Source organism: Triturus cristatus, chromosome 6 (assembly GCF_964204655.1).
Source record: "Triturus cristatus chromosome 6, aTriCri1.1, whole genome shotgun sequence".
Lineage (NCBI taxonomy): Eukaryota > Metazoa > Chordata > Amphibia > Caudata > Salamandridae > Triturus > Triturus cristatus.
This window is the reverse complement of record NC_140589.1, coordinates 787323778-787341197: the sequence shown is the minus strand read 5'-3', so window position 1 is coordinate 787341197 and position 17420 is coordinate 787323778. Positions and strand designations below refer to the sequence as shown.

Sequence of the window (17420 nt, the reverse complement as noted above, 5' to 3'; positions counted from 1 at the left end):
GTTCTTGATCCGGTTCCAGATCCTTCTTTTTTCTGCCTCTGGAACTTTTAGTGAGAGCTTCCCAAAGAGCTTATCATGGCTCTTTACCACCTCTTCAATGAAGTACTCTAGTTCCCTCTCACTGAATTTGATCTTTCGCGTTCTGGCCACTGCCCCCTCTTCTGCTGACTTTAGGGCCATTTTTGGTATATGCAGGTGTCTGGAAACAATGTATTCCTTTTCACAGCTCTCCCCCAAAACTCTGCTTCCTGCTCTCACTTCCTCTGGGCCCAGACTGCAGCATGGGCTGACTGACTTCCTGGTTGTGAAGTCATCAGCCTGCTCCCAATGTGACTCGATAATATTGCGATCTCGCTAATTGCGATCTCGCAATTAGCGATCTCTCAAGTAGCGATATCGCTAATTGCGAGGTCGCAATTTGTGTTTCACGGGATTTGCGATTAATTTTGGTTTATCACTAATATGTTTAGCGATTATTTGTGAATCGGTATTTAATCGCTATCTGCATCATGCATAGGTAATAGCGATTCCTTATTTGCGAGTCCCTAAAAATCGCAAATAAGGAATCGCTATTTTTATGCTTGATGCATGTGCCTGTTAGACTTGCTACATGTAAAGATCTACAATTTTTGATCAGTCATTATTTCGTTTTATGATATATCTAATGAAGTATTAGAATAGTCAGAAGATTCAAAATCAAATGAAATAATATATTTTTGTTCTATGCACCTCAGTTCCTTGACCAGTCAGAGCCCAACATGATTTCACATTGATTTCATATTATTTGATTTTAATTGCCCCAATTAGTTGAGCCCAAGCTGCTTCCTGATGTCTCATGTTTTTTGTTTGTTGATCACCTATAGTTGTCTTGTTTGACAAGAAGGTCTTGTTTTTATGAATCGGATTCTTTAGATAGTGTTGCACCAATCTTGTGGTATTTTTAATGAAATGACAATGACTAGTATGATTGCAGTGAGAAGCAAGTCTATTGAATTTAGTGGAAAGTAATTTACAATCTAGGTTAGCAGTATATCACAATCAAAGAACCAATCAGGAAATTGATTTGTTTAAGTGATATTGATCATGATTAAAGTATAATGTAATTTGTTGAGGTTTGTGATCTCTAACCTTGCTGAAAATTATCTCAAATGTCATACAGTGATGAAATTTGAACAATCACATCTCTTAAACATTGGTCGACTGGGTAACTATAGCCTGGATATTGGGTGGGGATTTAAATAGTGTATTAGATTCAGACCTTGATCACTCCCATTCACCATTACCCTCCTCGCACGCAGTATGCAATGGGGCATGGTGCCTAATCATATCCCTACCTGGAAACTCCAACCATCATGGTTGGAATATCCAGGTTTTAAGGAAGAAATAGGGGAGAATATCATCCACTACTTTCAAGATAACGATAATACTGCCTCATCCCCATTGATACAATGGGAGACCTCTAAGGTAGTGCTGCAAGGAGTACACATTTGGATGACATTGGGCGTTCCTAGTATGCACTGATCGAATATTGGATTGGTGGTAAGCTTGCTTTTGGCACTGGAGCACGCAGCAATGCAGACTCCGAAGCAAACCAACACTCTCAATGAGGTCGGACAAACATTCAGCAGACTGCTTGAGCATCTACACTGTTTGGACCATGCAACCTACAGAGACAAATCCCACACAGAGGGTGAAAGGCTGGTTGACTCCTGGCGTGGATACTAAAACCAATTCAACCCGCAAACGCCCATCTCAGCTATCATGATCAAAGATGGGAGACGAGTGGGAAAACAAAATGAGATTAACCAAGTCTGCTCCACGTTATACTCTGCATCACAGTGCAGTAATAATGCCTCAGTTGAGACATTTTAAAAGATGTGGCTTTCCTGCAGGTATCACAAGCACCGGCCACAACACTGGCCACCCTAGTCACAGTACAGGAGATAAAAAGAGCAATCCGAGCACTAGTACAAGGCAAATGCCAGCACGGAGGGCCTCCCCAATGAACTCTATGACACGTATATGACCCTATTGGTCCCATGGCTACTAAAGTTATATCGCAGGTGTGGCAGAGAAGGGTGAATTGCCGACATCTCTGAATGTGGCTGTAGTTATCTGTTCACTGAAGCCTGGCTGGGATGCTCAATCATTGCCCTCTTACAGACCAATTTCTATACTAAACTCAGAATACAAAATTCATAGTAAACTGCTGGCAGATAGACTTTTGCCCTTCCTAACGGGCCTGATACACGAAGATCAGAACGGCTTAATCTCTTGCAATAGCATCTCGTTCTATATGTTATAGTTCTATCAGATATTTGAAACGCATACGATGTAGCCGCAAGCAGCGTGTCTATCCCTGGATTTTGAAAAGGCTTTTGATACCCTTGACTGAACATACTTCATGGAGGTTCTAAAGTGCTACAGTATGACATTATGACCCATTGAATTTGGCTCCTCTGTACAGCACCCCCTAAAACGGGCGGCTATATTTCAGAACGTTACGCAGTAAAGTGGGGCACAAGACAAGGACGCCCGCAGTTCCCATTGCTGTTTTCATTGGCCATTGAACTTCTGCCCATTAAGTTATGAGAACAGGGCTGTGCCTGGGCAATACCACTGGGACAAACAATAGAAATAATCTCACTCTACTCCGACGATATACTACTTTATGTCCATAATCTCTGGACCTTACCCCAATGCAAAAAATCCTACAAGACTTCGGGGTGACCTCTGGGCTATGACAAAATAATTCCAAATTGTACTTATTTCCCTTAGGACGCACCTCACCTACTACATTGGCAGTCCTTGGGAATAGGGAAATCCGGTGGGCTACACACATTTCGATACCTTAGCTTTAATATGTATCATACTCACTACGACTTGCTGGAGGGTAACTTGGGCTAGGTGGTGCCCACTCTACCTCAGGTCACAAAGCAGTGGGAAAAATGGGAATGCTTTCGAGCTTCTTATATTACTTTGTCATCTTACTAGTGCCCATACCTACATCCTACTTTAAGTGATTCAATGCCTTACTGATCGAACTGATTTGGGTCCAGGGGAAATGTAGAGTTTGTTTTGCTAAACAAAGACGTACAACAGATCAAGGTTGTATGTGAGCTCCAGATTCTAAGGGCTAATACAATGCAGCGCAACTCCAATGGCTGGCTCACTGACTGGCAGGACACATCCAGAGAAAGACCCAACTAATGCGGCCCAGCTTACAAGGGGTTGACCTGCATAGATTTCTATTCCTGTCTGCTAAACCTCCATGACCTCCACCTACTGCTGAAGACAGCAATTACAATACTGAAACATAGCACCCAATATTGGAATTTCCCTCTACTGGCAGGTCGCTCACAGATAAGGAATTGGAACAGTAGCTCGAGGTAGGGATAACTACTCTGGGAGACCTATATGATGGAGAAACTGTCCCACCTTTCCAAATATTAGTCAACACAAAGGGACTACCGGGGGGGGGGGAGAGTTGTTATTATATGGCAGATTGACACACATGCTTCACCAATGGTGGCAAGGTGAACAGGGGAAGCCTGTTACTCATGCACTGACTCAGGTCTTTTAAACAGTGGGGCACGGATGCAGGTTATTACGTTGTATATGGTAATTAGGTTTAATTACAATTGGTACTAACAGCCTAGCTGTAAGTCCCTAGTATATAATGGGGCGTGTAGGTTTAGAGGCCCAGTAGAATGAATGCATTTAAGTGTGCACTTACTGTGCTGCCTGCTGTCATTTTAAAGGCAGCCTTGATTTCCAGGCTGCCTTTACATTAAAATTATATGCAAATTCGACTTTGAAATCAAAGTTACTTCCAAAGTCTCAAACTACCTTATTACATATAAGTCACCCCATGGGTTACACCTAGGTGCCCCAGGGGTACAGTGCCTTGTAACTATAAGCAGGGATATTATAAAAGATGTTTTATATGCCCTGGTGAGGAAAAGACTGCCCTTTTCGTTGTTCCCATTGTAGCACAATAGCTCCGTAGGCTAACATGGGAATATTTTATTAAAGTGTAACTGCTGAAAGAAGTTTGGGTCACCACTGCACCCCATGTGTTCATGAAATGTCTTGATGTGGTGGCCGTTCATCTGCGCAGACAGGGCGTTCATGTCATCCCCTACCTGGATGACTGGCTAAGCAAGACTGCCGCAAACACACACAGATTATGATAAACCTCCTACACGACTTAGGGCTTACAATCAACACCCCCATTTCCCACCTACAGCCCCTCCAGATCCAACCCTTCCATGGGGCAATTCTCAGCTTGGAGTTTGGGATGGCATATCCAAAGCCTGCCAGGATCCTGTGCTGTCAAGCACTGAGCCCTCTTTTCCAACCAGATCGTCAGGTCTCAGTCAAGGCAGTCATGCGCCTCCTTGTCATGCTGACCTCCTGCATTGCCATAGTACCCCATACCAGGTTACACATGCGTCTGGTGCAGAAATGTCTAGTACAACAGTTGTTTCTAGTGGAGGATCATTGTGTTCATTGGCTGTCACACTTCTTGCTCTCTGCAGTAGTGGAATACCAACAACCTGTTCAAGGTTGGCCTTTCCTTGACCCAGTTCCTCTGAAGACTGTTACAGGATGTGGTGCACACTTGCAGGATCTGTATGTTCAAGACCAATGGGAGCCCAGACATTAGGGCTTCCACATCAACTACTTGGAGCTCCTAGCCAGTCACTTAGTGCTGAAGGCTTCTCTATCTCACCTAACGGGCAAGGTTGTGCTCGTTTGGAAGGCCAATATGATAGCAATGTATTATCTTCAGAAACAGGATGGCATCCGGTCTCCCCAGCTCTTTAGCCCTGAGCATTTAGTGCTAGGCTCTTCATCACAAAATCTATCTGCTAGCAGAGTACCTTCTGTGAATGGGCAACAATTCGCCGACCAGCTCCGCGGGATGCTGCAACAAGTCCTCCTCCAGTACTTCCGGCAATGGGGCTTGCCAAAAATAGACCTCTTTGCCACAGTAGAAAAAGCCAGATACCCAGACATCTCATTCAGGTTCCCATACCCACAATCCAGGAGCAGTGCACTATGAATGATTGCATCAGGGATATTTAACTACGCTTTTCTGCCTCTCCCACTACTTCCATTTATGGTTTTGAGGCTTCAGCAAATGTCTCGCCCTCATCTCAGTGGCTCCCACATGGGCCCATAAGCCCTGGTTCACGTTCTGATAACATTCTCACTGGTTGCGCCCAAGAGGCTTCTCATCAGGCCGTACCTTCTCACTCAGACCCATAGAGAAATCAGGCACCGAAACCCCAGGTCTCTCAACTTTGTGATTTGACTCCTGAGCTCCAAGAGTTTGCATACCCTAATCTTCCACCTGAATGCATGAGCATTCTCACGGAAGCATGCAGACCTGCTTCCTGTGCTTGCTATGCGGCCAAGTGGAAGAGGTTTGTATTCTACTGTCACTCAAAACAGATCGACCCTTTAACAACCACAGTGCAGGACAGTGTCTGCTATCTGCTTCACTGCATTTTTGCAGACTGGCATTCATCTCTATACAGCTACACCTGGCCACTGTGGCCACCTATTTCCAGAACAGACATTGTTCTCTCTTTAGAGTTCCAGTCATTAAGGCTTTCATGAAGTGTCTCAAGAGTCATTCCTCCTTGGGCCGCATCAGCCCCTGTTGGAACCTCAAAATTGTACTAAATATGCTCATGGGTCCTCCATTTGAACTCCTCCACTCCTGCCCCCTACAATTCCTTTCTTGAAAAGTGGCTTTTCTGATCACCATCGCTTCACTCAGACGTTTCAGTGAGCCAAAGGCACTAAACTTAGAAGAACCTTTCTTTGCAGTACATAGGGATAGGATTGTCCTCCACACCAATCCTAAATTCTTCTTTAAGGTGGCCTCTCAGTTTCACCTTAATCAACTCCGTCTTCTTCCGACATCCGTACTCAGTTGAGGAACAGGCTCGCCATACTTTGGATCTGAAGTGAGCCCTCATGTATTACATTGACAGAAATTAACCATTTAGGAATACACAAGTCGTTGTTGCTTTCTCCAAACCCCATAAAGGGAGGACTCTGTCCAAATCTGTCACTGCCAGATGAATGGTGAAATGCATCCAGACATGCTAGGCTAAATCTGAAAGAACTTTGATCGTTCTTACTCCTCTTCGAAAAATAGAGCCTCTATGGCCTCCTCACCGGCCATGCAGAAAAACAATTCAACAATGGAGTCTATGACCATGCAAATTACCAGCATGAAGAAGAGTCACTCTACCTCGTGACTCTAGCGACTTCTTCAAAGAAAAGCAACTTGCACACGTCTGATAGAGACATCTAGCTGCAGATTCCTTAACTTCGAATATCCCCAGGCGTCAGACTGGATCCGGAAGCAGCAGCACCTCTGCGCGCTGACATCAGTTTCCTTCTTTTCCGCGTACAACGCGGATCCGGAGTGAGCGGTTCCCTTGGCGTGTTTTCAGACCGTTCATTGATGCTTTTGCATCTGGAACAGTGTGAGATGCCCTCGGGCTTTAAATTCTGTACTTCCTGTTCGTGCCAAATGTCCGTGACGGACCCGCATCTTATTTGTATGTGGTGTCTCAGCGAGCACCTCGACTCCACGGACTGCGATGCCTGCCAACAGCTCAAACCGAAGTCCCGGCGGGAGCGCTGATGAAGGTTCTTTCGGCACGGCTGTCCCAGTCGGAGTCGTCTCGTCTCCCGACCTCTTCAACGCAGTTCCACCGTTGTTCACCTTAAGGGGCCCAAGGCCGTCGTTCACCACTTCTTGGTAAGTTGAGACGTATGTCACCGAGGTCCTCGACCTCCACCTCCCACCTCCCTCAGGGGCGCTGGTTCCCGGAACATTCCGGTCCCGCACCCCCACAAGACGCCCTTTCCCTACCCACCCTATCTGAGTGTGAGGGCAACACGGGCCCAAATGGAGGCCTATGCCAAGGCCTTGCAGGCCTCACTTGGGTCCTCTCCCGTTCCTGGGGTGTCCTCGGGGCCTCCGCTATCTGTGGGGTCCCCGACGTACTCGCCGGCAGGTTCGCCCCCGGTGTCAAATGAGTTCTTGCCCTCCCGGGACGTCGGGGATGTGGTATCGTCAGGGCGTGTCTCGGCTGGGTCCCCCTGTACGATCCCTTCTAAGTGTCGATTTTTGCAAACTACAAATATTCTTTCAAAATCGTTCCAACTGTGAAAACGTAATTACTTACCTGTTTTAGATAGATGTCCCAGTACTGAGCCTAGGAGCCCAGCACTGGATTACAAAAGTAACGAGAACATACTTTACCTGCAACTTGAATTTCCTTCAATAGGATAACATTGCCTGGTTTTTGCTTAAAAAGTTTGTGTCGATTTTGCAAACTTACAAATATTCGTTAAAAATCACCTGTATTATGTAAACGCATTCTCTCAACTGCTTACAGGTGGTACACTAGTGCTGGATCCAGGAGCCAACACTGAGCTAGAAAAAGTAACAATAACCCCACTTACCTGCTAAGTGAATTTCCTCCTATAGGATAACATTGGTGATTTCATTATAAAAAGTTTCTAAGTGTCAACTTTTAAAATACCAAAATATTGCTTAAAAATCACAACAGTAACTAAATCGTATTTACTCACCTGTTTCGAGGAACTGTCCCAGGACAGAATCTAGGATCCAGTCCTGGAGTTAGAAAAGTAATCCTAAAAGTAATCAATTGCATTTAACTTGAAATTCCCATTGAGCTCAATGTATTATTTTTGTTTGAAATTGTGTTGCCTATTGCAACAAACTGTAACTATTGCATTCGAAAGTCAATTTCCTATTGCAAAGTGTTTAACTATAGCATCTCATTCTGAGAAAGTATATTTTGATACCTAACGTTGGTTCTAAAATAAAACAACCATATATTGTTATATACAAATCATTGGCCTCCTAGAGTTCAGTTCTTGAGTGTGTGAGACCATTTGCTGACTGAGTGTGTACAACAAATGCTTTACACTGTCCTCTGATACTGCCTTACTGCTCGACCAAGCTACCACTTTAGAGAGTAAGGTTATATCTAACTTTAGCCTCTGCCAAACCTCTGGGGACTGTGGACTCTGTACACACTGTACCTACCTATTTGGGAACAGTATATACAGAGCCACTTTCCTACATCAACCATCCTCCTTCTTTGTTCATGGGCTTTTATCCCTCGCACACTGTTCCCATACTTTCACAGTTTTTTTGTTGGTGGCTCCGCGTTGTACCATGGAAAAGTTTCTCAAAAGAAAACTGATGTCAGCGCGCCGGTAGGGACTTGAATGACCTTGCTGACGTCACGTATTTGGACGACGTCAGGGCGGGGTCATGTGGCGCCGTCTTCCGGCACGCCGAGGTGCTGCTGCAAAAAATCTCCGGATCCAGTCTGGCGCCTGGGGATATTCTTAGTTAAGGATTCTGCGGCTAGACAACGTCTCTACCAGATACATCGTTACTGAGGGTAAGTAACTCGTACATCCGGGCCCAACAATAGATGGCAAGAGTATGCACAGCATCTGATTTCACAGCACTCCATGCCACAAACAGGTGCTTACAGGGTATGTAACATTTTCCTTATCTTCCTTACTGGTATATATTTGAAAATTGATCAGACAACAGAAAGTTGTCAAACCTTCATGACTGATGGATTTTTATTGTTCCTTATTATATCTTCATATCTGTTACACAATGAATTGTTAAGTTATTTTTTGCTAAATACATGTTCTTATTCATGAACTGTAGCTATTAAGAAAAATCTGCTACTTAGTAGGTGCATTGTATTTCAAAATCAATTTACCCCCTTTTCCCCATTCCTTATTTTCCCTCTTCTCTTTTTTCTATTTTGAAATAAAATGTTTTGATGCTTGTGGTTATTGGTTGTTTTTGTTTCAGTTGGTTGAGTAATGTAATGTTGTAGTCACTGTTTTTATCCTTATTAACTATTGCTTCAGAATGAACTACTTGTGTTATTTTACTTAAGACAATGAATCGAGATTTTATGAGTTTATGTATAGTTTTTGTATGAATAATATATTTTATAGTTTTTATAGTTAAGCATTTAACCGAATAAAGACATTTACTATTATGACTTATTTAATAAAATAATCAGACACAAAAAGGATCACCACTGTACAGTTCTTGCTTTGATGTTGATATTGACTTTATGCTAAATAACATGCCAGGACAGTTAGAAAGCATTAGCCTGCACGTACGTTTCACATTTTCTTTTTTTATGGTTTGGGTAAATTGCGTTGTTGCTTAAAATATTGATTAAACCTAACCTTTCTGCACATTTTGCTATGTCATTCTCATGCAAACAAATTTTTTCCCTCTGCTCTGTACTCAGATTGTTAATGACTCATCTAAATCATCAAACCCAGACTTGGAAAGTGGAGACACTAATTACGTTAGCAGACTGAATGAATATTGCCTTGGTGAGGGAATTCTGCATCAGTTTAAAGAGATTAAACAGGACGGTCCCTCACACCTTCCAACGTAAGGAATATGTACTTTTATGTTTTTTAACTCGATTGATTGTTTGATTGTCTTTTCAACAGTCTGATGCTGTTTTTTCTTATGAGTAGAGTTGTGTTGCAGTGTAGGTGATGAATGTTTTGGTTTCGTAGTTAGGACAGGAGGTTATGTTATGTTATGTTACTGGGTATTTGCTGAGCGCGCGGCTACTCCCAAGAGTGTCCCGGCGCTGTGTGCTGCTGGGGAACCCATCCTTGCTTTCCCTGTGAGATGGTCCCTACTGGGCATCTCCAAGGTGAAGACAAGCATCCCCGGCGCTGATGGGGCCGTAAGTGGAGATTAAGCAAGCTATTGCCCAGAGTTGCTGAGTGGGATTCATGGTTAGATTAGGCACGAGGCGAGAATTATCGTGTCCGCTGACCTTGGCCCAAGACCCTATGTGACCCCTAGGTGACCTTACAGCTGCTTTGATACTAAGTTGACAAATAGAATAGCATTTGTGCATATTTCGTGGGAATATGTATAATGCTCAAGTAAGATTTTACACATTTTTAGACAGTTTAACCAGGGTTGCCTCTTAAAAATTACTCCTTGCAAAGACTTAATCCCATGCACACTTTGTTAATTTAAGGTTTTTAAGTGATGCATCTGTCCAGGTATTAGGGAATAACAGTAACGGAAAGTTGTTTTTTAAGCAGCTGTTTCACAAAGAAATCAGTAATTTTGCAGATTATTAGATGAAGCTACAATTTTCATTAAGTCACTTAGTCCATCAAGAAACCCTCCAGCCCATACCATGTAACCATCTGTAGTCATGCACTTGAATGAGCAGAAGGGAATGCAAAGAACACAACTGAAGCTTAAAGAATAATTTAGGATTTTATTAAAACTATGTGGTGTTATGGTCTCCGTTTAGTTTGGGACTAGTGTTTTAGATCTGATTGACCAAATAATAGCGGGAGATAATGCAATCACAGCTAAACCGACTAGCTCCAAGCGAGAATACTTCAGGGCAAAATAAAATCTTCCAGACAAAAATAAATCAACCAGTGTGCCATGTCTTAGGCCCGAGGGTGCCTGGAAACGAAGACGCTTGACTGCTCCTCTGATGTACTTTATAAGAAACACTTACCTTATTTGTGTCAGGCGTTTGTTATTCTCAAAGACATAATGTGCTCACTACGTCTCAGAATACTTTTCATCCAGTGCTGTGTGTTTTACATATTTTTCTTGCTTCCTACAGACAAAATAGCTCTTAGCAGACTTAATTTTTGAGTTCTCTGTTTGTGCATTTCTAGTGTCAAAATGTACAGCTTTATATTATTTGTATGCAGGAATCAACTGCCAGGACACTTTGTTGTAATGCCGTTCTGATTCTATACCTGTAGTCTGTTCGCCTGAAGTCCTTGTCTCCTCATCACAGTTTCTTAAACTACTCGGACTTCACTTTAGATACAGTCAAACCACCCTCTACAATAAAAAAAAAATCTTTTATTTTTCAAAATTCCATTTATGTGTTTGTTTTTACAGTTCTCGTTTATTGTAGGCTTTAGAACAACAAATCGTAAAGGAAATAAAGATAACAATACACTGCCTTGTAACGACTTAGTCCATTAGAGACAATGATCCATCACTCCACACCCACCTGTGAGTCCTCCCCCACCCATCCAGCAAATACAGTTGAGACAGGTTGATCCGCAACCAAAGAATCAACACTAGTCTTGGCAATAGTCTCTGTGCTCATTCCATTTTCCCCATATGTTTGGGGACATACCCATCCCTCAGACACCACCTTTTCTGCAATCATGCACAAGTCCATATCGTTTTCCCAGTCTCTTAATTGTGTTATTTTTTCCGCTCCCAACAGACGTGCAATGTTGCGTTTGGCCGCCATCAGTCTTAGTGTTATCCAGATTTGCTCCATGCAGGGTAGGTCGGACGCCATTTATGTGCTTTTAAGTCTCACCTATAGGCAACATTAGCTAGCTGACATGCGATCATGTCATCACTTACCACACTCGTGCACAACCCACAAAACACAACATACACTTACACTGGCTTCTGTTGTTTAGCTTACTTATGCCATTGGACGACAGCTCTGTCCATCAGCACTGGAAACAGCCCATGTCATTTCACAGATGTGAACACTTCTGAAAAGTAGTTTGCACACAATGGCTTTCATTTCTTTCTGTTCGAGGCATATGAGCTGCAGATTATACACTGTGCATAGATCGCCATCTGTTGTTGGGCCCGGATGTTTGCAGTTTGTTTTTGTTCTTGGACAGTCTTTGGAAGTCACGAGTTCGGTGACTCCTCCTTCGGTCCGTACTGCGCATGGGCTTCGGCTCCATCCTCAGATTGTTTTTTTCCGCCATCGGGCTCGGATGTAATACTTCGTGCTCCGGCTTCGAACTTTTCCAGTTCGACCTTCGACGAAAAATCCTCGTCCATCGAGATTCTTAAACGAAATCGACTTCTTCATCTCTCTCTTCTGCACTTCTTCAGTTCCAGGCATCGGCAGCGGCCTTCGGGCCTATCTCGACTCCGGTCTCGGCCGATGGAAAGGACTCCCTTCAAGAAGTGCCCAAAATGTGGGTCTAAATTTCCCCACACCGACCTGCATCAGGTGTGCAACCTCTGCCTCTCTCCCGAACACGAGGCCCGAGACTGCCCCGCTTGCAAGTCTTTTCGTTCGAAAAAGACTATTCGGGATCGACGAGCTCGACGCACCATGGCGCACTCATCGACCTTGGCTCCACCTGACATCTTCGGAGAAGACACCGGAACTTCGGGACAGCAGCACACCGAGCTGGAGGACGACGTCGTCAGCGCTTCCGAGGCCGACGACTCCGACGTGGAGGACATCACACCGGCGCAGAGGGTCGTGAGTACTCTACCCCCTCTTACCCCCGCGCCCATGCCGAAAGAGACTCAGGTTACCCCTTCGCCTCCAGGCCTAGGGAAAACCAAACATACTACTTCCATCACCCCACCTTCGGGCCCGGTGAAGAAGCATCACAAGTCTCCTGGCGGCTCGGGACCGAGCCAGCCTCCTAGCGGCGCCCAAAACATTCTTCGGCACCGAAGAAGCCAAGCTCCGTTCCGAAGCCATCGGTGCCAAAACCGGGCCTCTCGGTGCCGACCAAACACAAATCCCTCGGCACCGACCCTTCCGTGTCAAAGCCTGCTTCGGCGCCGACCAAAAAATCGGACACTCCGAGAAAGCACGGCGCGGAGAAACCAACAAAGCCTTCGGTTCTGAAAACATCGGCACCGAGAGAGGAATCGGTGCCGGAGGAGCTTTTCACACCGGATCCTTTTCAAAAGACTTTAACTAAGGATCCCAGGACTGGACATTTAACTTTGTCTTCCAAGAAAAGACTTTTGGATAAGCCAACTCCTCCTCCACCACCAAAACGGAAGGACTCTGCCACATCCCTGTTCAGAGTACCCTCCCCACCACTTCCACCTCCTCCTCCGCCTCCTCCTCCTCCTCCACCCCCTCCATCTCCACCCCCACCTTCTCCACCCTTGCCTCATCGGTCTCCAACCCCATCTCCAGACCCTGATGACCACGGAGATCCATTCTATGATCTTACAGATACCCCGCAGGACCCCACTCCTCCGGGAACACCCGACCCATGGGAGGATTATCACAATCCCGATGTCCCAGATGTGCCTCAGGATGATCTCTATCCATCCAGGCCGTCTCCACCAGAGGACTCCCTGGGGTTCCACCACCTCTTACAGTGGGCGGCACATTATCATGGGGTGGAGTTACACAGTGATCCAGTTGAGGAAGACTTCCTCCTTGACACATTTGATATAGCAGATAAATCCACCGCTATATTACCAATGCTAAAAGGGGTGACCAAGCATGCCACAGAGGTTTTCAAAGACCCAGTCAGAGCTAGGGTCTTAAACCCCAGAATACAAAAAAAGTACAAAGCAGCTCCTACAGATCCTGCCTATATTAGAGGACCTGCGCACCTAGACTCATCAGTGGTTTCCACAGCTAGGAAGCGCTCCAACTCTCAGTCATCTGGTGAGGCTCCACCACCTGATAAGGAGTCCAAGCTCTTAGATACGTCAGGCAAACGCACTGCCTCGCAAGCGGCCAATATGTGGCGCATCGCCAATACGCAGGCGCTGCTGGCGAGGTACGATAGAGCGCACTACGATGAGCTGGAGGTTCTCATGCAGCATCTCCCAGACAAATATAAAAATAAGGCTCATGCACTCATACAAGAGAGAAAGATTATTGCCAACACCTCTATTAAATGCTCACTTGACGCAGCAGACACGGCGTCCAGGGCGATAAACACCAGTGTTCTGCTTCGCCGTCACGCCTGGCTCAGAATCTCAGGCTTTAAACCAGAGGTCCAAGCGTCTATACTAAACCACCCTTTTGACCAACAGTACTTATTTGGCCCAAAAGTAGACGAAGCCCTGGAAAAGATGAAAAAGGATACAGATACGGCAAAGTCTATGGGAGCCCTACAATCACAAACCCCTAGACGCTCCTTTCTCCGTTCCTCCTTTCGCGGCTCTGGCAGAGGTTACTCTTCCGATAGCGCCTCCACATCCTACAAGTCCCCTCCTCAGAATACCTTCTCAAAGGGTCACCAAAGAGGTGGATATCGAGGAAACAATAATAAGGGCAGGGGCAAAAACAACACCACCCGTTCTGCCGCACCGCCCACACAATGACTTTCCCCCGCTCCCCCCAGACCATTCCACTCCGGTCGGGGGCAGACTCCAACATCAGACAAATGGGTGACCCAAATTATTCGGTCAGGGTACTGTCTCGAACTAACATCTACCCCTCCAAACATCCCACCCAGACACCGTGCAATGTCACAAGAACATACCACACTTCTCAAACAAGAGGTACTCTCCCTCCTGCAAAAACACGCGATAGAGCAGGTACCCGTCCATCAGCAAAATCTAGGGGTCTACTCTCTGTACTTTCTCATACCAAAGAAAGACGAGACCCTACGGCCCATTCTAGACCTCCGGCCTCTAAATATATACATCCACTCAGACCATTTTCATATGGTAACTCTCCAGCAAGTTCTCCCACTCCTCTGTCAGAGAGACTTTCTCACAACACTGGACCTGAAAGACGCATACTTTCATATTCCAATACACCCTGCTCACAGAAAGTACCTCCGATTTGTGGTGGACGGCCAACATTATCAGTTCAAGGTTCTCCCCTTCGGGGTCACAACCGCACCACGGGTGTTTACCAAATGCCTGGCAGTAGTAGCAGCACACCTCAGAAGACAAAACATTCACGTCTTCCCCTACCTGGACGACTGGCTCATAAAAGCCCCGTCCTACCACCAGTGTGTGCAGAATACAAACACTACCATACAACTACTCCACCAGCTAGGCTTTACGGTGAATCACCAAAAGTCCCACTTAATACCGTCTCACACAAAGCAATACCTCGGTGCCACTATAGACACCTCAAAAGCTATAGCCTATCCCAACTCAGCCAGAATCGCAGGCATGCAAGCCCTGCGACAAAAATTCCTTCTTCAGCACTCTCTCCCAGCAAGAGTGTTCATGAAACTAATAGGGATGATGGCGTCTTGCATTTTCATAGTGCCCCATGCAAGACTTCACATGCGTCCACTCCAAGAGTGCCTAGCACGCCAGTGGAACCAGGCCCAGGGACAGCTGACGGATCTGGTGTTGGTGGACGGCCGCACCCATCGATCTCTGCAGTGGTGGAACACCACAAACCTTTCCAAAGGGCAACCGTTCCTGGACCCGGTTCCTCAGGTGATTCTAACAACGGACACATCGCTCTCCGGCTGGGGAGCGCATCTATCACACCTCACAGTCCAAGGTCTATGGATGCCACAACAGAGGTTACTCCACATCAACCATCTGGAGTTATTGGCAATCTTTCTAGCCCTTTCATCGTTTCAGAAACAAATTTCAGCCAAAGCAGTCCTCATTCGCACAGACAATATGACTGCAATGTATTATATTCAAAAACAGGGGGGGGACACACTCTCCCCAGCTCTCCCGCTTAGCACAGAGCAGATGGAGATGGGCAATTCCACAAAAAATCTTTCTCCTGGCACAACACGTCCCAGGCATACAAAACACCATCGCAGATCTGCTCAGCAGACAAACGCAGCAAATGCACGAATGGGAACTGCATCCACAAGTTCTTCACCCATTCTTTCACAAGTGGGGGCATCCTCAAATAGACCTCTTCGCCACCCACGAAAACAAAAAATGCCCAAGCTTCGCCGCCAGATACCCACACCCATTGTCCAAAGGCAATGCGATATGGATGAACTGGTCAGGCAGATTTGCACGCCTTTCCTCCTCTCCCACTAATTCCGTTAGTGGTAAGGAAGCTACAGCAGCACACCCTCACACTCATTCTGGTAGCCCCAACATGGGCCAGGCAGCCGTGGTACACCACACTACTTCAGCTATCGGTGGTACCACATCACAAACTACACCTGACCCCATGCCTCTTAACCCAGAACCATGGAGAAATCAGGCACCCGGACCCAGCTCAGCTCAACCTTGCGATCTGGCTCCTGAAATCTTAGAATTTGGATACCTTAATCTTCCCCCTGATTGCATGAACATTATCAAGGAAGCCAGACGTCCTACCACTCGAGCATGCTATGCCGCAAAGTGGAAGAGATTTGTTGTTTACTGCCGTAACAATACAATCAACCCTTTAGATGTCTCCATACAGCACATCATATGCTATCTGCTCCATCTTCAAAGGTGTAACCTGGCGTACTCATCCATCCGTCTACACCTAGCAGCAATTGCTGCTTACCTACAAAACAGACAGCATTTATCACTGTTCAGAGTGCCTGCTATTAAAGCTTTTATGGAAGGCCTTAAAAGAGTAATTCCACCCAGGGCACCACCTTCACCTGTATGGAATCTAAACGTGGTTCTTACAGGGCTAATGGGTCCACCTTTCGAACCAATGCATAAATGTGAGCTACAGTTCCTTACTTGGAAAACAGCTTTCCTCGTAGCTATCACTTCCCTTAGAAGGGTTAGTGAAATACAAGCGTTCACTATACAAGAACCCTTTCTGCAGATACATCACAGCAAGGTGATACTTCGCACAAATCCAAAATTTCTGCCTAAGGTCATTTCCACCTTCCATCTCAATCAATCAGTGGAATTACCGGTTTTTTTCTCGCAACCTCAATCTGTTGCGGAAAGGGCTCTACATACACTTGACGTTAAAAGGGCCTTACTGTACTACATACAGAGAACGCAACCTTTCAGAAAGACTAAACAGTTGTTCATCTCCTTCTCTCCACCACATAAAGGCAACCCCATTTCAAAATCAGGGATAGCTAGGTGGATTGTTAAGTGTATACAAATTTGCTATCACAAAGCAAAACGAACATTATCTGTTCCACCTAAAGCCCATTCTACAAGAAAGATAGGGGCTTCTATGGCTTTTCTAGGGAACATACCCTTAGATGACATCTGCAAAGCAGCCACTTGGTCAACACCGCACACCTTCACAAAACATTACTGTGTAGACGTGCACTCCAAACAACAGGCTAGTGTGGGCCAGGCTGTATTCAAACCACTGCAACGGATACCGGTGGTCGCCGCTAGGGTTGGGTACTGCTATATAATCTATGCACAGTGTATAATCTGCAGCTCATATGCCTCGAACGGAATATGCTACTTACCAGTATGCATCTGTTCTTGGCATGTAGAGCTGCAGATCTATACACGCCCAACCGCCTCCCCGGCTACCTGTATCCGTTCCAGCCTATCTTATTTAGATACAACACACATGGGTTTCTTCACTATTATCACTACGCTCCATCTTTTCCCTGCTGGCGAAAAACAATCTGAGGATGGAGCCGAAGCCCATGCGCAGTACGGACCGAAGGAGGAGTCACCGAACTCGTGACTT

General features: G+C 45.6%; 1 protein-coding gene across 2 annotated transcripts in view; it reads left to right on the top strand.

Moving 5' to 3' along the window:
- The window catches only part of EIF2AK2 (eukaryotic translation initiation factor 2 alpha kinase 2), a 300514-nt gene that overhangs the window by 55589 nt on the left and 227505 nt on the right, over positions 1-17420 (top strand). For both annotated transcript variants that reach the window (XM_085611364.1, XM_085611363.1), the window contains exon 4: positions 9357-9505. In XM_085611364.1, the coding sequence (XP_085467490.1) occupies positions 9357-9505 (149 nt within the window). The remainder of the gene's footprint in view (positions 1-9356; positions 9506-17420) is intronic.